The sequence below is a fragment of the Amblyomma maculatum genome, chromosome 1 (genome assembly GCF_055883805.1).
Source record: "Amblyomma maculatum isolate TAMU_Amacu chromosome 1, ASM5588380v1, whole genome shotgun sequence".
NCBI lineage: Eukaryota > Metazoa > Arthropoda > Arachnida > Ixodida > Ixodidae > Amblyomma > Amblyomma maculatum.
Genome location: NC_139344.1, coordinates 143,608,260 through 143,630,303, shown reverse-complemented (window position 1 = coordinate 143,630,303; position 22,044 = coordinate 143,608,260). Strand labels below are relative to the sequence as shown.

General features: G+C 44.1%; 1 protein-coding gene across 1 annotated transcript in view; it reads left to right on the top strand.

Moving 5' to 3' along the window:
- Nucleotides 1-1,952: 1,952 nt before the first annotated feature.
- Nucleotides 1,953-22,044, top strand: part of LOC146204213 (annulin-like) — a 42,949-nt gene continuing 22,857 nt past the window's right edge. Inside the window, exons 1-4 of the mRNA XM_084589159.1 lie at nucleotides 1,953-2,243; nucleotides 15,287-15,499; nucleotides 15,896-16,029; nucleotides 19,952-20,090. Coding sequence (XP_084445285.1) covers nucleotides 2,195-2,243; nucleotides 15,287-15,499; nucleotides 15,896-16,029; nucleotides 19,952-20,090 — 535 coding nt within the window. The 5' untranslated portion in view covers nucleotides 1,953-2,194. The remainder of the gene's footprint in view (nucleotides 2,244-15,286; nucleotides 15,500-15,895; nucleotides 16,030-19,951; nucleotides 20,091-22,044) is intronic.

Below are 22,044 nucleotides of genomic sequence, written 5' to 3'. Positions count from 1 at the left end.
GAGAGGTTGTCGATACAATATGGTGGCGGATGGTAGATTTTCTGCACAGAAGCTTGCCTCTATTTGCATTTTTAGTATTTACCTTTATTAACCATCCTTCGGACCATTTCGCTGTGTTGCTAAATTAGCCTAAATTAACGTACTATGTTTAATGCTGTGCGATGAATTTGATATAGGTTTCGTCCACGCGCGTGCCTGGGCTATAAGCAACAAAGGTGACAGCGTGCGGGGCGAGCCGCTGCGCGTAACGCGTCGAACCTGGGAGTTAGGTGCCAAAGCAAGGCTTGCAGCGATCTCCTATGTGGCAAGACGTCGTCTTAGAACTAGACCTTTTTCTAAGGACAGCTAACCAGCACTGGCTAAACCCTTAGGTCAGAGGCCTAGCTGGCCGCGCTGTGCCACGTCACCTTCCTGTCTGCTATCGCCCACCTCCTGCAGAAGCCAGGTTGTCGCTCCCACCCGACCGACTCAGTTCCCGTCAGCAGTATGAGAACACATGGGTTATTAAAAAAAAAAAAACGGTGTACAATATCGCGAATATTCATTACTGTCATACTTCAATAAAGAGTGATGATCAGTAATGTAGACATGAGCTGGGATCTAACGGGACCCCCCCCCCCCCCCCCCTTCCCCTCCCGCGTCAAAAATAAAAAGCGCCTCGCAGGGTATACTCTGTCATTGGTGAAATGTCAGGGTTAAGGCAGCTTGAAACAATAAAGAATATTCTAGGCAGGCGGGACAAAGGCAAAAACTGCGTTTCACTTTTAAGACCTTCTTTTGGTCTGCCTGTTCCGTCGTCCAGTGTATCGCACTGCTCAGCTATTCTTAACAACGGTCTTACCAACGAACTGCTTGAGACCTTTTTAAAGTAACAGCTGTTGGTGAGAACGCATGTTTATAATCGAAGCGAAGAGGATTAGGAGAGCGTCGCGAGATAAGTTGACTGTCTGCGACCGACCGGCTGACGTTATCATGGCAGTGACGTCTGTTGTGACGCCACCGACTTATGCGAGCTGGAAGCAGGGGAAAATTTACGAACAGTTTCACAACCCCGCTGCAAACTATTGTTAAAGGAGACATGATTATAGAATCGTCTTTTATAGAGTCGCAGTCTATTTGTTTTATTTCTTCAGCGTAAGTGGGTGTAAAAAGCGTAAGAGTCACAGCTAATTTGTTGAACCCCACTTCCTCCACAGAAGCCCATGCGCTAAAAATCGCTGCTTCGTATTGTTTTAAAACTGTGATAACTAATCAACAACTGCACCTAATGCAAGGGAGAGTTGGCGGGACAAAAGAAGGGGCAGAAAGCGCATTTCACTAAAAGCATTGCTTTAGGAGCCCACCCTGCAAAGTAGTGAAGAAGAAGCACAACGGGCTTCAAGAAAGTCGATAGAAGGTATTATTAATTTATACTTCAATTAACATTAGTTAGAAGTGTTGAACGGAAGCAGAACCTTCCCAGATTTCCAGGAGACGAGTCTTATAACGGAGCTCAGCTCTCCGCGAAAAATATGCATTCGGCATTCTTCGTATTGATTAAAAGCCGACAAATGCCACCTCCCAATGAATTTGTGCGTTATTGTTTTTAGTTACAAATTTGGCTGGATAAGAGTCTTGAAAAAGTGGTGCGTGCACCTTTACTGGCACTAGATGCATAATTTAGCAAGAGCCTCTAGCACTTGTATTTTTTTAATCGGCCTCCTCAGGATGATTGGCCTTCAACATTTCCAAGCGATGAGTCTTCGTGCCTAAAGCGTCGCGCGGGCTGTAAATATGAGCCGTTATGCACAGAAAGCGCGGCAGTGCTCTCATTCCGAGTAAAAACAGTGCACAAAGCCCCTAACGCCAGTGGCCGGCTGCAGTGCTCTTGTCGAACGCCGTTGTTGCACCTGACAAGCGATGCATCATCGCCGGGCCGCGGTTGGCTACCGGAGTCAGCTGCGTCCAGCACTACGTGCACGCCCCCGGCGCTAGTTCGCCGCCGTCCGCGCCCTGAGCTGCAGGCTGCTACTCGACGTTCGTCCTGGAAGTCCCTGCGCCTGCAAGGTGCATAACGACGCCGCTCGGCCTTCGCATTCGCGTCTTCACCGTTGTCACCAGAGTAGTCACCGCCACTGAGGAACAACTGCGCTTTTCCTTCCCACCAGCGGAAGGCTATCGACGGACTTCGAGTCAGGATCTCTTGGTTTAAACTATGGGGGATGTGAGCAGTCGTCTTCAGGGCAACGATGACGATGGACAACGTGAGTAACGGCTCCTGGACGAAATATATAGCATAACCAAGCAGTATTCTTCGAAAACAAAATGAGTACGTGGAATGCGACGCAACCGGCAAAATGAGTGCACGAAAACACGCACTCATTTTGTCAAGTATAATGACATATGGAATGAGCGCCTCTCACATACAGTCCCGCCCTGGTTATCGGTTGAAAACAATTAATACCACCCTAATGGATGGCACTGTTGCGGTAAAACGGCTAAGCCTTAAAACTTTACTCAAGCTGAGTATAAGCGTGAGTGCATGTAATTTATTTTGATGGTTCACCACACCAAGGGTGGCTGGCATTAACGTACAGTTTGTGACTAGCAGTGTGGCACGCAGTTGCAGATTAGCACATAGTACACGACAATATCGAGAAGGCGGCGGAAAGAAAACAACGGGCAAGTGTTTATGCTTTTGCACCTTGTCCTTCGTTTTCTTTCTATGCATATACTTCCTTTCCCTGTGTTTAGTTTTCACTACAGATGGCCACCTACTTTGTCTCTGTCATCTAGGATGTCTGCAGGAAGATGAACGACCCTTAAAAATAACTATTTTTTTTTTGTATTCTACCACAACAGATAAAAAGTAAATGTAGAATTTCAGACATCTTACCAACGTTTTGCTTTAGAAGTTTAAATTATTACAGTAAATAAAAAAGTCCTTTATTAAAGGGTTGCAGCTTATACGGCGATGCAAAAAGCTTCCTAAAGAGCAGGCGTACCATGAAAAAGTGAGGCGCGGGGCCACTTTGGGCGCTATTATAACGACCTACTACGGTGAGCCGAAAGCGCTAGTCTGAAGTCTCTTGGTGCATATGAGCGGAGCACGCTAAAATCAGCGCTGTGATTGTTAGTTGAATCTTTGCTGCACTTGTATTGCCCTATAGCCTGCGGCAACAATGTGCTGCTCGGGAAGTACAGTCGTGATCAAAAGTGGTATACGTACAACACTCCGCCAGTTGCAGAGCTCAAGAAAACTGCATTGCGACTTCATCTAGCAACAGCTATCTGAGATCGAGACGATCGTGGAGGTGCCTCATTTTAGCCGCATGTATGTGTCACTGCCGCTGTCCCTGTCGGTGTCGCCAGAGGGATTTCGATACCGTTTTCCCGAGCTCCGTCACAGGCTGAGTGTTATATAGTGCTGTATATCAGCTTTGCTCACTACTCTGTACAGTACGTACACCTGTGTCAGGATGCGCACATCAATACTGAAATTTTCCCCTTGCTGTCAGCGTTGAAGAAGTTTCCACTTCGCGAGTTAGCTAATTGGTCAATAATTTATTTATTGTGGGTCAGATCATCACACACGCACAGAGCAAATTCTTCCTCTGATGAAGACGAGCGCGAAAGGTCTCATATATAATTTTATAACGTTTACTGTCCTGGGCTAAATGGCCAATACCCCCTGTGGATGTGCGTCATTTTTATGAGGGCAAGAAAAACATGTTCATTGTGTGCGCGCGCCTCTATAGGATGACAAATAGCGAACAAGCTTTTTAACATCTGTTATCTCAGCGCCCTACGTGGCAGTGCTTCGCTGCGTGTCCTTAGTCCGCAGTGCACGAGGCGTTTTGAGAGTAGTGCAAAGTTTTAGGACCAAGTGGCTGCTCGCTTCTATATGGCCCATAAAGAGCATGGAGATAATGTAACTTACGCAAGCCTTTCTGAAGCATCAGCGGGTCTTTTAGGGCTCCTCCACTTGACTATTCTATCGAAGATACAATAGCAATGCATCCATTGCTGTAGTCAGATATGATTATCAAAGCCCGTCATGGTGGCTCAGTGGTTAAGAAGCTCGACTACCGAACCCAAGGACGCGGTTTTAACGCTGCCGCGGTTAGCGCTTTTTGGCGCCGGCTAAAATTAAAGCGACATTGTAGTGTGCTATGTCAGCGCACGTTAAAGAATCCCAGGTGGTCGAAATTTCCAGAGGCCTACACTTCGACCTTTCTCATAGCCTGAATCGCTTTGGGACGTTAAATCTCATAAACCAAAACCAAAACCAAAATCAATACAAAAATGAAAAATAGCAATAAAACAATTAAGAGTGTTAAAAATGTGCTAAACTGTCTTTACCTTTAGTCGTGAAAATTTGGCGCGCTGGCCTTCAAACCTCTTTCCTTTCCTTTTCTATTCTTTTTTTTTTTTTTAGCGTTGTTCGAAAGCAGTAGCCACTATCGAGTTCTTACGGCGGTTGTTACTAGTCTGATGCACACACTCTTATAATTATTCCAACAAAATGTCGTGACACCAGAATTTTATGGGTTTAATTTGTTATGTGATGATAACTATCCGTCTGAAACACTGCGAAAATGCTAAAACATTTGTTTTCAGCTCCGCCTTCTGCTGCTTTTTGATTTTCCGCTCATAGTGTAGCTTATAATGTTTGCGTTTGCGTATATTTTGTGTTCATAGTCGACATGTTTTGCGGCATGTTATACGTGAAAGCGTATACGGACCATTCGGCTCAAAAGATGCCCTGTTGCCGTTTTCGATGATTGTGAGAAATGCGTCGAAAACATTGGTGCTGGCGACCAGCGGTGCTATAACAAAGGCAGATGACGCCTCCGCGTTCTAAGTGAAAGAAGTTTTTGGAGTCCAAACTTCGCATCTATGCTTAATAATATCAACGCGGGAGCACCAAAGAGGACCGCCAACCGGTATCGCCTGTTACCGTTAAGGCAGAACTTAGGTGTCTCTATAACTATTGTAGAGTGTGCGGGAGTCGATTTTGTTTGTCATCAAAACTAAGAATCGGTTTTCCTGAAGTCTAGGTAGTCAAAGCCTGGCTCGTTGTGGCTGAAAGAGCTCCGCACTTGGTGGAAGTTCTGGAGAAGCCATCACCCGTGCCGCAGCTTTTCTTGTTATTGAAATTCTGCAGTAGGCTGTTGAGACACTGGCGGATAGACATAAGGCAGCGAGAGCACAGAGTGAGCACGGGTTAACTACTCAAGAGCGAGCTGAAATTTAAAGTATGCTTACCTTCGACCACTAGTTCCAGTTGCTGAATGATCATCATCCGAATCATTATCGGAATATTAAGGGGCAGACAAGCAAGCACAGAACACAAGTGGACCAACCTGTATTTTAAACAATCTTTGTTTATAGAGCCAATATCTCAAAATGTGTACACCAAACGCGGTACTAAACAATCTGGCCCTATCGCGAGCATTTGCAACCAGAAATAAGAACCACACCGCGCTTCTTAAGTCATGCCAAGAAGATTCAGTATTGTCATGTCTTTGACACCATTATATGCAAACCATCTTATAATATGTCAGTTTTTTTTTTCATTACGTTTGTGTATGCATGAATGTATTAAACGGTTAATTATTGTGCAGAAATTTATATCTTGTATACCGCTGGCTCATATTCTGAAAACTAAACATATGAAAGCCTAATTGGTCAATTGAATTGTTGCGTATGTTCCTATGAATGTTGTTGAAATAATAAAAACCCGTTAAATGTAGCATGCATGTCGGATGTCGGGACAGAATATCTACTGCTCTTAGTACATTATTTACAGGACACATGCATAGACGTTTTAAAATATATGAACAGAAGTGAGAAGCATAATTTACCATTAAATTTTGAAAGTGTTGTGCTCTTTCAACTTCTGCAGAAAGGGCCACATAATAGCGCAATTGGCCTGTTTATTTATTCGTATTTGAGGAATAATTGTTAAACACTCGAATAGGGGTGGAAGGGAACGGGGCATCTTTGAACCCCTAAGCTGCCGCTATGCTCTGTAAATGCATTGCTCCATCGTTCCACCCTCTACGCTAGTGAATTCAATTACATCATGCAGAGCGTTACTAATTGTTAGGATACGTATCAAAATAACAAATTGAATAAGCAATCGACTAATATTTTACCCCTAAAAATTCTGCTTGATCATAGAAATGATCAAAGGGGAACCCTTGTCAAATATTTACTGATAAAAGCGACGTAAACAAAGGCACTTAGCCGGAGTTGGTTGCGCTCTATTCGCTCATTTTCTTAATCAACAGTGCCATCAGTTTACCGTGCCAAATAAATTTAACCAGTGAATTGGTCTTCGCATTACTCTTAATTTAATCTATACGCCTGATTTCAAGCTGGTCCCTGCATAAATATTGAGATGAAAACTTGAAAATTACAGTAAGGTGTATCCTTCCTTCATGTCTGACACATCATAGGTTGCGGTCAAGCTGATAATTGGCATTTCTCCCCTAGTAAGGGTGATAAATAAATAGCTTACCAGTTTGTTTGTGGCTACCGTCAAGGCTTGAGATATTAGAGAGAGAAGTGGTCAGTACAAAACAATAAAAATAAGAACTAGGTGAAGAAAAGTCAATGTTCTACATATGCTGTGCTAGCTGACACAGTTCGCAGATTATGGATGTTTTCAGTGCTAGTAGTCGGTCCCGGACGGGGGTTCCATACGGAGGTGCGTAGTATGAAGTAGTCACAGCGCTTGTTTGTCGCGCATGTTATGATTGAAACCTTGTGTTTTAGGTCCAGTGTTGCCGAGATGAATAATGCTGAGGAATGAATATGGTACAAGTGTCGGGGCAAACTTGAAAAATTTTGCGGAATAAACAAATGCGAGAAAACTTTTTACAAAAAGCGAAGGACGGTCGGCTTAATACGCTTTTCATTGACAGTTCCCTGGCAAAGCAATCGTAGTTATGTAGAATGGATCGCACGGAGTCATCATGAACGAATTCGAGGGTATTAGTTATTCTTCTGAGCTTCGAGAGAACCTTTAGTTTGCTGAAGGTAGGACATTAAGCAACAGCGCTTACATATATGACCACGTTCCGTATTTGGATGATATGAATGAAAATAAACTGCGTATATTGATTCGCGAAGTTTCTTTATTAATTCGAAAACATTAAGTGCCCCATGAATGGGCCAAAAAAGCCATCGCCTGTGTCCAGCCAAAAGCGGAGGCAGAAGCATCGTGACATCACTGTAACATGCCCTCGTGCGTGAATTTCGGGCACCCCGCAACACTGACGTCGATATGGACGTCACGCATAAGATGAAAAGTTATTAAAACATAATATGCAAAAGGAACCATAAGGTTGTCACCTGTTCCAAATGATTTAATTTAATAGAGGAAATGAGCTCGCTGAAAAACAAACATTTTTGCTTACAGGCGGGATTCGGACCCACGACTCTTGGGCCTCGAGCCAAACGCCCCAGCCGCAGGTCACGCAACGTACGCTTGCTCGACTTGCGAACATGCGGACGTATATATATATAATTATCGCGTGGTCAATGTACCGGAGCCGACAAATGTAAACGGCGCACACTTTCTTCTACCATTTTTCACGCGTTACATAACTGAAACTGGCAGTCGTGGTGTGTGCGAACCGGTAGTAGATGCCAGTGTCCTTTCATGTAGATCAATATTGATTTCTTATATCAAGTGAAGAAGGCGTGATCTTAATTTGAACGGAAAAGCGTGCACTCCGTTTACTTATGTCCGCACCTGTGCGTCGCAACTGGACTCACAACAAGGCATTAGGTTTGGTTTCTTTATAAGGTTTAACGTTCCAAAGTGACTCAGGCTGAGAGGGACGCCGTACTGGAAATTTCGACCACCTGGGGTTCGTTAGTGTGCACTGACATCGCACAGTACAAGGGCGCCTTGTTTTTCAATATAATTGAAAAGTGACCACAGTGGCTGGGGCTGAACCCCCCCCCCCCCCCCCCCCCCTTACGTTTTCGCATCTAAAGCACGTAAGTGTTCTTAAATGTCTTCCGTAACTTTTCCTGCCTGAGAGATCAGCAAATGAGATGCGGTGCCGCTTGTAACTGTACAGGATCAAGGTTTCAGTAAGGCACCGGCAATAAAAGGAGGACTGAGCAAAAAATGTATTTCATTTTGAAGATTATTGCTATATTGAATTGCACAAGAGTTGGTCTAATGCTTCCAATGAATTTTTGCATGCGAGCATAAGCATGGCAGTGTCGAAGTATATAAAAGCAAAGCTTGCAAAGTTCGCTCCTTTATTTTGGAATGCGCTCGGTCTTTTAGCACCGAAGGCGAACCTTACGAATGCACAGAGTCACTCCTGGATACTAAGCACAATACATTATAACCTCTAAAAAATAAGCACTGGGAGAGCTAAACCTCAGCAGCCACACTATGTTAAGCAGATTACAGAAATTTTAAACAGGCTTAAAAGCGAAGTTCATTTTTGTCAACAAGTGAGGGGGACTCACGTAGCAGGATATGATACCATCGGCAACCATGCTGCTCCTCAGCCTAACGTTATGCTAAGCGGAAGAAAAAAAAATGAGTAACATAGGACACTAAAGACTCAGCCCACTAGCGTTCAAGGTCACACAAAAAGAACTTGGTCGCGCAGACATGCGAGCGCTGGCCATTTGCGTCCTGCCATTGTTCCGTTGCCGACACTGCGGCGACATTCGCAGTCGAGGCAGACTATTTTCTCCCCTTTGTTTTGGGCGCAGCTGTTTTGCGCACGTCTCTTACACGTGTTCGCTGCCTTGGAATAGTGGTGAACCTTGTATCGTTCAACTGGACATCGATCCTGCTTAAATTCAAGGAATGGCTCCAAGTTCACTGCAGGCTGCTTTCAAAGTGCTCGATGAAGAGCAGCGAACGCTAAAGAATTGCACGAGCACAATGTCCAGCAATACAGTCGAGAGCTGCGCTCCATGCATGATTACAACTGAACCAGCACAAACTCGCCCTGTTCAGGGGCGTTGAGGTTGAATTGCAAGCCTGCTACACTGGGAGATCATTTTGTAAAGGACAAAGATATTGGTCATAAAAAGAAGGGCTTAACTCTCATGATCCCAGGGTCGCCGAAAATTTGTTAGGTCTTCTTATTGTGGATAATTTAACATATATTCCAATTACATTTTGAATCTCTGGTTTGAATGGCTGGTTTGAGGGAGATACTCGAGACAGACCTTTTAGGCCCGCCGCGCCTTGGTCGATATATAGGGTGATAGAAAACTTTCACTGGATGTTTCCCGCCCGACTGCTGCGCCGTAACTCACAGCATGACGAATGAAAGAAAAGGCTATGAGCTGGACTTGCAGCGCTTTCACGACACCATGCACCTGTCTGAGGGTATTGAGTGTACCGCATCGAATCTATCGGCCACAGACAGTCAATCGTTTGCGGGACCTGAAGTAAACCTGCTAATTAGATGCTTAGCTATTGTTTGCAGCACAATGAGTTGCTCACATTGTGACGCGGCGAGGATGCGGTGATTTCAACGTCACAAAATAGTAGTATCATGCGCGCAAAGTTCTGACGTTTTTGGTACGTTCCGTTCTGTGCTATGTTCTGTGCTACCACTGCTAACTGAATTTCATAATTGGAAGAGTAATAGGCAATGAATTGTCCCTGTATTTGTCATGAATGCATAAATTATTTCATACCACTTTTACCTGCTTTAGCTCGCCATGATGAAGGGTTTAAGAGTTGCAATCGCAGCATTCATTTTAAAACAGGTCAGTAAAAAGTTAACTACCGCACCTAAGTTCGGCAACGATTATGACAACCGCATTATGGCAGTCAGCCACGTGCGCCTCTAGTGTCCGACATGGTTGATGCAACTTATAACCAAGACGGAAACGTCGTAGCACTAAAGTATTTATTTTTTTAAATATGCCCCGGGCTGAAAAACACCACTCGTCTTTCGCCCCTGTTTGCTTACCTGCGACTACTGTCGTTGCTTCCAGTTCTTTTCCCGTCTCTTTCCTTCCCTTCCCTTTCCTTCCTTCCTTCCTTCCTTCCTTCCTTCCTTCCTTCCTTCCTTCCTTCCTTCCTTCCTTCCTTCCTTCCTTCCTTCCTTCCTTCCTTCCTTCCTTCCTTCCTTCCTTCCTTCCTTCCTTCCTTCCTTCCTTCCTTCCTTCCTTCCTTCCTTCCTTCCTTCCTTCCTTCCTTGCTTCCTTCCTTCCTTCCTTCCTTCCTTCCTTCCTTCCTTCCTTCCTTCCTTCCTTCCTTCCTTCCTTCCTTCCTTCCTTCCTTCCTCTCTTCCTTCCTTCCTTCCTTCCTTACTTACTTACTTACTTACTTACTTACTTACTTACTTACTTACTTACTTACTTACTTACTTACTTACTTACTTACTTACTTACTTACCTACTTACTTACCTACTTACTTACTTACTTACTTACTTACTTACTTACTTACTTACTTACTTACTTACTTACTTACTTACTTACTTACTTACTTACTTACTTACTTACTTACTTACTTTGTTCCTTTATTTTGATTCTTTCTTTCTGCTTTTCCTTTTCGTCTCGTGGTGTTAAAATTTATGACGAGATGCTGTCAGCGGACGCCATGAAAATGAATGCATGTTAATCGCCCATTACATGCATAAGGACAGCACTGCAGCGACTCTTGTCCATGTTCATTCCTTTCTCCTTCGTAGGTGCTAGTTGCAGGCTGGGATATCATCGCGAGTAGCTAAGACGGAATAACAGTTTTGCCATAACGTAGGACAATATTGGATCGCCGGATCACCAACACACTGAACACCAACACACAGCTGTTGGTGTTCATTTCTCCACCCCCCCCCCCCCTCCCCCTCCTGTTTGCTCCATGTTCTGAAACTGGAGATGCAAAATAGACATACGTTAATCCGGTGCACGTCCACGCTATATCTCTGCGCTATGCTAACTCTTTACTAGAGTACGAACACAAAGTGAAAAAGTGATGAGCGGCAGCGCCAGTCCACTAGTGAACGTTTCAACGCAATGACAAAAGGCTTGGTTCTCAGTTATGTTATCCTCATGCTCAGGCTCTCTCTCCAGCGTGCATCTGTTATAGACAGTTTATCATACGGAGGCCTATTAGCGTAGACAAAGATCATGTATGTATGTATGTAGAAGACGCTTTCCGAGAGCAAATTTGAAGAAATTCCAATGAATGAAGACATCCTAAGTTTGTATTTATTTTATAATTTAAAACAATACAATGCGACACAATTTCAGCGCGTTATAATAATGAGACATGTGAAATTATTCTGAGAAATGTTTAAAAAAAGCAAAGATGATTTTATTTTTTATTCAAATCAAATTTGGTCATTTTTTGACGTTCTTGAACCTCAGCAAATTGTAAAGCGCCATGGAAAACACATTTACAGCCTTACAACTGCACTTTTTGCTTGAAATAGAGAATATAACCTCCATATTGCAGGAAAAAAGTTTCAGCGGAAAACCTTAGGGGCATCATGCCAGAATAAACGGTTGCAAATTGACTTTTGTGCAGCGCTCTGCTCCTGAACCAATGTTCACGATTTTTTAATAAAACACATATTGTATCAAAATGCTTTCTTTTATTAGTAAAAGTTGCGTAAACGTATTCGCTAAAAGAATAATTTACGACAAATATTTAATGTGCATTCAACCGGGCTCCGAACTTGCAACTTTTTGAAATGGCAAAAGCGGCGTTTTCCACCTCTAGTGATATACATTTCTTTTTCCCCGAAATCTGCTGCATACCTTGCAAAACTAAGGTTCATTTCTTTGTGTCGAGATATTTGCCCACCACATATAAAAATTTCATTGAAAACAAAACATGGTCATGGGACCTCAATGCTCGTTCTGATATATATATATATATATATATATATATATATATATATATATATATTGCTTGTATGTTGTATATATTTGTATATATTTGCTTTATTTGTCTACATCATCTTCTCCACCTTCGCTCCTGCACTGTTCACTTCGTCGTCGCCTAGTACATCACACTCGGCCACGCCTGCGTTCGTTCTTTAATGGAGCACCATCACATCGCTGTCGCATCTGCTGCAATGGCATTCTTTTTTTTTTTTCGGGCTGTCCTCCTGCGGAGCCATGATGATATTCGCATCGATATTCTTTGCTTATTGTCTGGTTCAGTGAGTGGTGCGTTGCTCTCTGTGCGGGACTCTTTGGGTAATTGCCACTTCGGCGTTCTGCCAAGGCCTTGATGACAGTCATGCTCCTGAAAGTTTCGCCAATGCCAGTTACTTGCTGTTGACTTGCTCTCCTTGCACGGTATCCGATGGTTTTCCTCGATCTGGAACTGCCCTCTTGAGGCATTGACAATGGTAACAGAAATTGAAGAAGCTGCACTGCAATACTTGTTGTTGTTGCCCCCGTTTCCACCGGAAGCACCGTACCGTGCACGGCTTCCCTGAGTACGCCGGTAGATGTGGGCTCCTTGCTTCCTGACGAACTCGCGACATTTCTGCGCAGACTTCACGTCTAGCACACAGACATTCGCCGTAGTGAGGCCTTTTTCCCCTGGAATCACTTCATATTCAACTTCCTGCCCTTTCCGGATGCGGCGAAGTTTACGGGAGTGTTGTAACGCGGTGCGGTGGACAAAAATGTCCTCACCAGTGCCGGTGCGGTTGATGAAGCCGTAGCCGCCGATCACTGTTAAACCACTTCACTGTTCCATTCATCCGCTCTCGGGAAACAGGGGCTTTTTTCGAGTGCTGCACAACTTCCTGTTGGTGTTGCTGATCGCCGGTGTCGACCAATGCGGTCAACTCCCCGATGCGGTCGACATTGCCCGGCAGGAAGGAAAGAGGATGGTTCTGGAAATTTATGCATGGGCGGGCAGCATGCTGGGGTGTTGCTGATATCCCGGCGGCAGCAAGAACCCCGCTACGACTGGCGGTGTCATGCAAGGCGGCCACCCGATGGACAAAGATGGACAGGCTGTCGGTGTCCATTGTGGTCATAATGAATGCGGAGGTGGCATCGTGAAAGCCGTCGACGATGTACTGCTTAGCAGTGGGCGCGGGCTACTCGATATTGTAGGCCTGAAGAAGACGGAGCTTGTCGTAAATGTATAGGGCGACGTCTTCATCTGGAGCCTGGGGCCGCGACCTCATCGTCGTGAATTTGACGTCATACGCACTGGTCAAGGCTGTGAAGGCTGCTGGAAGGGCAGCGGCACCACGGAGATGGTCTTCCGCGACGGCGAGCGTGATGTATATATATATATATATATATATATATATATATATATATATATATATATATATATATATATATATATATATATATATATATATATATATATATATATATATATATATATATGCATATATATATTCCTTGACAAAGGCCGGAGCCCGGCCGAAACACGAATTTTAATTCGACGTTTCGGCCGAGGTTTTTCCACCGTGTTTCACCTCCTTCACGTTTATGCCCTACCGGACCCATTCGAGCTTTAACCCCCTCCCTATATATATACGCCTACTGTGCACGCCAAGTTCAGTTACGCGACCCGACGTGCAATAATCAGGATTACGCTCAGGCTAGTATGATTCCGCCTTTACACACTTTCTAATAAATAAGTTTTGTCAAAAATGATCGTAGCGTAAAAAACGATGACGACAGAAAAGAGGCTAAACTAGAAGAGCGGTGAGCTCCGAGAGACTTTTATTGATGAACGTCCGTCTCAAAAATATACAAATATACGTGTTGTCTGAGGCAAGGTAACCATTTATGCATGCGCAAACAGGCCAGCTCTTAGTCTGAGAGGGAACTAGAAGCCGTGCCGTCGCAGTCCTCCTCAAGTCTGGTAATCCGTTCTGAGTGCATGATTTTCCGTGTGACATCTTTACTCTTCTTGGTGACAGTATTGTCCTCTAGGCTACCGAGGCGGTACTTGCTGGTGAAATAGCGACAAGCGTATTCGCGAAGACCGGTATAACGTATGGCTGCTTCGCACGCACATTTGCAGAACGCGGAGCAAGCTGAGACACTCAACCACAACTGTTCGGACGCAGTAGGTGTACGCTATTACTGTATACGTCTACCTTAATAGCCTCTTTCATATTAACACTCTCCAATATTAATGACCGGCTTTGGTACCAAAGTAGGGAATGGCCAGTGGCAAAGTAGCGAAGGAATGAACAAAGAAAATAATTGCGGCAAAATATTGCTCAAGGGGTGGAATAGAGTCGGAGGTTGCAATTTAGCTTCTTTTAAGGAGTGTTGAGTTGCGGTATGCGCCTTTGGTCTCGTGCTCTTCACGCCTGTCTTAATGCGCCAATGTGCACAACTCCAGCACTGCTCTCCAATGAGGTGGTGTCAGTAAGCGCACTATGTCCGCACTCTGTAAAAGGCTTAACGAAGCATTTCTGTCCTTAAGTTACGTACTTTCTACAGCAGCTCGTGGTGCAAGCACGTCTCCGTTGAGTGACTGAATATTATACATTAATAGACACGCTAGCAATTCGATAGAGAAATCCAAACAGTTGCAGTCACCACATCGGTCCGAAGGTTGCGACGTTACCACAACAGTCCAAAGGTAGCGACACACGTCGCTACCTATTGAACGGCGCCGTTGTAACGTATACCCGAGTTCCCAAACGCATAAGCGTGTAAAGCGTGGCTCGACTTGCTTCGGCTTCACCATAAGCAGTCAAATACGTTTTCAAAAGCGAAAAAAAAAAAGTATCAAAATGGAAGCGTGAGTTGACCAGTGGCCCTTTCTCACAATGCCCCACGCCTCACTTAGGACTGCTGAGCAAGCATAAACCGTGCACTGTTCGTAGTACGAAGCCGTCCTTACTGCAGTTTAATAAACACTGCACTGGTGGAACAGGAGGCAAGATCCGGCATGAGATATTTTTATTCTCATCATTTATTTAATCGGTCCCACAGTGGTGTAGTAATGCAATATACTGTTATTTCCGAAATTATCCGCAGAATCAACAGTGAACGATTGGTCGAGTACGAACAATTATCAAATAATTCCTAAAATTATCTCGCTACATAGCCTAAGAACGTTTAAAAACAAAATAGAAAATGAATGGGCGCCAAATTCACGAAGCCCTTTGTACTAAAGTTCCGAATTGGCTGAGTTTCCTCCAATATTTCTATTAGTGCCAGAGGCGGTAGCCAAGGTACTGGCCCAGCCCATGTTTTGTGCGGAGACCTTCGTGAATTCACCTGCTCTGTGAAATTTTCGGCAATAACTTAAGCATACATGCGCTGACTGTTTACGGTGGGCGCTCTGTGCAGCCGGCAACCCAGACGAGGTGGTCAAGGTGCGCTCGGTGGATATGTATGTGACATATAACGCCGAGAACCACTTCACGAGAGGATTCGCCCGGACTAAAACGGAAAATCCAGCCCCCGTGCTTCGACGGGGGCAGTCTTTCACCATAGTCATCAACCTCAACAGGCCCTTCAATCCGGAGACCGACGCTCTGTCCCTCTTCTTCCGTCTTGAAGGTATGTCCTTGGAAAAAATAAAAAGGGACGAGACAACCACTTTACAAACCAACAGCATGCTTACAAACATTGTTTTTAATTTAAACATTTCGAAAACATTGCGTAACGACATGTCCCTTGCAGTTAAATGTCGCTCATACAGATTGTCTACTACACAAAACATCAAATTACTCAAATAGAATCTGTATAAGAGCTCATATTTAGCCCTACACTTAAGCCCGTATGAAAACTTTTGTTGCCTAATCAAACCTGCCAAGTTTTCATATCTCAAGGTAAACATGACCTGCTGCTGTGTATTTTTTTTTTTGCCTTTGCTTCCTCCACTGTAAGCGTCAACAGAAAAGCGCCGCGTTGGATGCTGTTACAGTGATCATTCCATCCTCGTTTTCTGCCCAGGTGTGGACCGCTCAACACCGTACGGCAAGGAAACGGTCTCTCTGGTGCCCATACAAACAGTGGCGGAGGCCTTGCCGCCGACTGCATGGGGTGCCGCTATCAGAAAGTCAGAAGAAAAATCCCTTCTTGTCGAGGTACCTTAATGACAACCAATTTTTATCCAGGCATTAATGCTTACCGTGTAGTCATTGTTAAGCATGTCAATGCAAAAGTACAAAAAGTATTAACGCACTTATGTAGAAAGAACATACATATCGCTTAAAGAAGAGAAAAAAGGAATATATTACTAATGTGCGTAAAAATTCTAGAATGCACTCTGGACCAATACAGTGCGTGAGGTGATAACATTTTGTAGCGTGGTGGTCCGTAGGCCTCCACTACGGCACCTCTTTCTCTCTTTCTTCTTCCACTCCCACCTTCCTCCCTTCCCTTAGAGTCCGGTTCAGGTGTGCGCAGATAAATGTGAGAGATACTGCGTCTTTTTTTTTTCCTGTAAACCAATTCGAAACGCCGCTGATATCAGCTGTACTGCGTCTCGTTCTGTATGCTGTGTGGTGCGGAGTTCGAGGAAGCGCCAAATGAAATGCGTAGCACCGGTGCCCGCATGGGACGCCAGGCGAGGTCAGCTTCGTATGTGTGAATCGCCTGTTGATGTCATCAGTCATGACCAGACTGACGTCATGACGACGTCAGGTCCAATTGCTATACGCGACCGGATCTGACGTCACGATGACGTCACATCCGGTAATGACGTCGCCAGATGATGACGTCACAGTCTCGCGGTATCGCGCAGAATCTCGCGAAGAAGTGGGACACTTCTCGTGGACGCACGCACGTACGGACGCGCTGTGGAGTCATGAGCCTTTAAAGGCTTTCGCCTTAACTATGAGCATTATTGTACAGCTAACTTCAGTAGTGCACTACTCTCGGTACGGACAGCAACAGGGGGATTTAAAAACGACAAGAACAAGCATATCAAAGCTATGAAGTGCCTTCATTGTGCAGGAATTATTTTTATGCATTATTTCCCGAAACGAACCATCAACAAGAAAAGGGCATAGGCATTGGCGTGGTACACTCAGTGCAGTTTGCGTACTATGAGTTACCCCGGCGGACCAAGTCACTTAGCAAAATTTTAGAGGCCAACACGTGGTTTCTTCACAGATATTGAAGGTCCGCGTATGCGCACGCTCTCCCCTCTGGCTAAATTGAAACCTTCAAAAAGCTCTCTAGTCGGTTGTTATTGGTACCGAGGAAGAATGTAGACTTACAAGAAAGGCTCCCCCTCGTATCTAAGGCATCTAGGGAACCTAGGGGTTTCTAAGAGGTGTTAGCTTTCACTAAACCTGATAGATTGCCTTGTGGCTGGTGTGGGCTTAGTCGGCATCCCACTACCGGCATATCGGCATAGTCGGCAGTATGCAACTCCTAAAGAGAAAGAAATGAATGAGCATATGTGCCTCATTCCACTCGTACTATACTAGTAGGGGCCAAGTAGTGACCACTGCTGCGTGGTTCAATCTCCAGCCACACACCGCCCTTACAATTGGTACAAGCTTTTCACCTCGCCCGGTGCTCGGCTTCTCTAAAGTGAAATACTTGAAAGGGGGTCTTTTACCGGATTCTGTTGACCGAGGAAACGTTATATAGCGGTGCCCTTTGGCCAAGCTGCCCTTGCTCCAGTAGAATAGTCATTCCATTCGCAAAGTCAGCGTTTGGAAATGCTGACAGTTCGCAGAAGCCCTTAATTTTGACGCAGACACCACCACCGTGGCGGCAAGCCTCTCGGTTACCCCTTTTAGTTAATGCGATACGGTGTGCATGAAAGGCAAGCACGTTTACAATGATTTCCGGACTAAAGGCCTAATCCGGGAAGAACCGCCAGGGGTCTTCAAATTAATTCTCCTGAGAAATAAATTATTAGATTTACCGCAACTGGTGCATATCCCGCTGGAACCGGATGCATAAAATTTTGGCCCTTTGCTTTTAGTGTAAAACTGGGTCTCACCAGATTCCGGTCGCCCAAAGAGGACTTCTGAAATATCGGGTGAAATCGGATTTGAACCCGAAAATTGGCCTTCATGACAATGTAGTTCGCCAGCACGCAAAGCGGAAGGCAACGCACAGAAACTAGCGTGTATTTGGTACTCATAGTTGCGTTGTCAGAAACAGTTACTTGGCAATTTTAGGACTCTTCGAAGCTTGTTATTCATGGCATGCCTTCGAATATGCTCAGAAAGTATATTTCGGTGGGTTGCTTGACATCGTCAACCATTTCAAAGCTGATGTTTTTTTTTTTGTTTTTTTTCTTCGTTGTCAGCAATGGAGGACGCCGCTAACCACAGCTATTGTTATCAAGTCTAAGACGCCTAACCTTAGATTTTGCCTATGTTTGTCTGTTCGAAGCTTCTTGAAATAAAGGGAAACACCGTTGCACTCAAGTGGGTTTAAGTCGCGCTGCGGCGGGAACAGATCAGCTTCACTGGCTTCTGCATTCTACCAATGCGCCATTGCCTCATCTGGAGATACCGTGCATTTACTACCAATCTATCGCACTGTCCTTTTTATTTTCATGTCGTTGTCTTTCCAGAACACGCTGCAACCACACTGTCCTGTTAAGGCGCATTAAGCGACGCCCAGATTTTATAATCCACTATCCCACTAAGGTCCCAAATCACAATTTCGCCGATCTTTGCCTGACGCCTGCATGCCCTTGAAAACCGAGCCTCGAGCCGAAACTGAAGTGAAACCCGACGTAATTAGCATGTGGCCTAACCAGCTAAATCATTCGTAATTTCCTTAGGTCGTATTCATGCTCTATATATGCAATGTGTACGGCTTTTCTGAGGCATTACGGCAGTGTGTGACTTTGCCAAAGCATGAAACTCTAAACAGTGTCTATAAATTGTTTTGTGCCTCCCAGCCAATATACCAAGCAGTAAAATGATAAAACTACTTATTAAAAGCTGTTACATATTTCGTAACCCTTTTTTGTTTTTGCGCCAGAAACAAAAATATGTTCTAATATTGTGCATTTTCGGACCTACCTTCATGGCAACCAAGCAACGCGTGCTCGCGAAGCCTATATAGAACATACGCAGATGTTCCGGAATGGCGCATTTTTAAGTAGAAATTTTATTTATGAATGCATTTTGTTTTCGTATCGGAAGATTGCACCGTTACAATCAATATATTTACAGACCCGTCTCGGAACACTTGCAGTTTTCTGCTATTGTCGCAAACGCGTCCAATTCGTGTAGTCTGGTGCTCTTAACCATTCAGTACGAGTGAAGGAGAAACAGTAAAAGCAAGATTTGGCTACCAATTGGAAGGTTGGGCCACTTCAATTATAACAGTGTCTTACAATATTCAGCAGTTGCCGCACAATCCAAACTGATGTCCATGAAAGCTACCTTTGGCTGTTCAAACGTTTTAAGCAACCTTAAAATTCCGGTGCGCAGTCGTCGGAATATTGAGATTGGGATGCCTTGAGACAAATCAAAGGCCTCAAGTGGACTTTATTTCACGTGAGCACGAGAAATATTGAACACTGACGCTACAAAGGCTAAGAGAATCGGTGTTGAAGTGAGCGACCCCCGCTTCGGCCACTTCGACAGACGCCATGTTGCCCGACTCCATCCTTTCATGCAATATCGTTATTTGTGTTCAGCGTCGGTCACGTATAAAAAAGAAACCAAAATGGCAATTCGTTACTAGCGACCCGTTAATCCCGTATTCCCTAAGCAATATGGTATCCCCATTTAAAACCGTCAAGTAATACTGCTAAGCCCATATATTTCCCTCTTGAATATTTTATCGCATTACATAGCACGTACTTTATTTATATTTTGTTTTTGTTTTGTTTTTTTCATATAGATGGCATATTCTTCACTTTGATATGCAAGCACACTTATTCCAACAGTACAAACCTAATCTTCGTGCACAAGTTTGTTGACGAGCTGCGCTTCAAGATTTGAATGCTCGAACATATCCCACGGGAGATGTCTAGCGAGAAACGCAGCACCAGACACGTTGCCACCATTCTCTCTTCCTCAGGTGATGACTCCAGTATTCTGCATCGTCGGGTCCTGGGTGATGGATGTTGACTCCAAGATGCGCACTGCACTAGAAGCACCTGGCGCCAATTATACATACCCAGATCCTATCTACATCTTGTTCAACCCGTGGAACAAAGGTAGAGAGCATGATTTAACCTCCTCTCGCTTCTGGGAGCTGAAAAAAATGCTCACCCTCTCTGGAAAAAAACTTAGGCTCCTTGCAGATAATGTCTGTACTTGTCGCTGAAATAATGCCGAACTGAACCCTTGGCAGAAGGAAAGTTAATGCTTCAGTGCACTTTGTATTTAATGACATTTGAAAGGCTTTAATACGCCGGCAAATCTCGATTGTGGTTCTACGTAATCGTTATATTTGAAATGCGTACGTTTAAAAACTGAGCTTACGTGTAGTACATATATTGTTCGGCAAAAATATGCGCCGCACAGGGTTTGCTTAACACCAATGCAGCGCGAGTCACCTTCAGCATTTCAAATTTCTCGAAAGGAGGCTTGGTAGCGTCCCTGCAAAGCTTAGAAACTGACCCCTTAAGCTTTACACACACACACACACACACACACACACACACACACACACACACACACACACACACACACACACACACACACACACACACACACACACACACACACACACACACACACACACACACACACACACACATGTATATATATATATATATATATATATATATATATATATATATATATATATATATATATATATATATATATATATATATTGGAGATTCGAGAGTGCGTTCGGCCCGTTCGCGGCGATCTAAGCTATCCGTAAGTTGCCGCAAGATGACGCTTGAACTCTCTCCAAGAAGACAGCTGCTCCTCATGGTTCTCGAACCACGTCCGAGCGCCGTCCTCAAGGCTGCAGTAGACGTTTCGGAGCCGGGCGGCGTCATCCCAGAGGTTCAATGTAGTTACCCTTTCAAAGTGCTGCAACCAGTTGTCGACGTCTTCATAGGTGTCCCCGTGAAAGATATTTGGGACGCAGGGGTTCTGAAACGTCACGTAAAAGGGGGTCGCGCCAGGCCTTTTTATATATATATATATATATATATATATATATATATATATATATATATATATATATATATATATATATATATATATATATATATATATATATATATATATATATATATATATATCTTTTACAGATCGCATAACTGCGCCATAATAATGATTATACCACCAGATATTCGTTTAGCAGTGTTGTAGTTCCATCGTTATTGTCGGAAGTGCACCCCACGGGTTCTCTATAGCAGTCTTAAATATTCGTTGTGAGCGCGGGACAAACTTCAGAAGCAAAATTTTGCTACTCAGACTACCTTACAATATTCCACAGCTGCTTCACAATTATTTTCAAAAACGCACACCATTGCTTTTTTATTCCAGTCTTAATTACTCGTTGTGAGCGCAGGACAAACATAAGAAGTAAAATTTCGCTACGTATCGGAAGATCAGGCCATTTGTATGCATATGTTCACAAAGGGTGTCAGCTGCCTCACAATTATTTTCAAAAAAACGCACCCCAGTGCTTTTGTATTCCAGTCTTAATTACTCGTTGTGAGCACAGGACAAACATAAGAAGTAAAATTTCGCTACGTATCGGAAGATTAGGCCATTTGTATCGATATGTTCACAAAAGGTGTCAGCTGCCTCACAATTATTTCCAAAAACGCACACCATTGCTTTTGTATTGAAGTTTCAACTACTCGGCGGGAACACAGGAAGAACACTTAAGGCAAATGTTTGCCACACACCAGAAGCTTTGGTCATTCCCATAAATAGGTGCACACCAGTATCTTGTGATATCGTACACTTACCTCCCTATTAAAATGCGTCCAAGAAAGCTGGATGCGATGTAACTGCATGACTATTGCAAAGTTGCTTTCAAATTGTATGAATGATTTAATGATGAAATCCTTCAAAGGGAAGTTAGGAAACGCGTTCGTGGGAGTCTAAACATTTCCGATCAGAGTAAGCGAACGAAGCTTAATAGCAAGAAAAACTTCAGTCGTCACCATTTTGGACACATGAGCTGAAGGCCAGCAA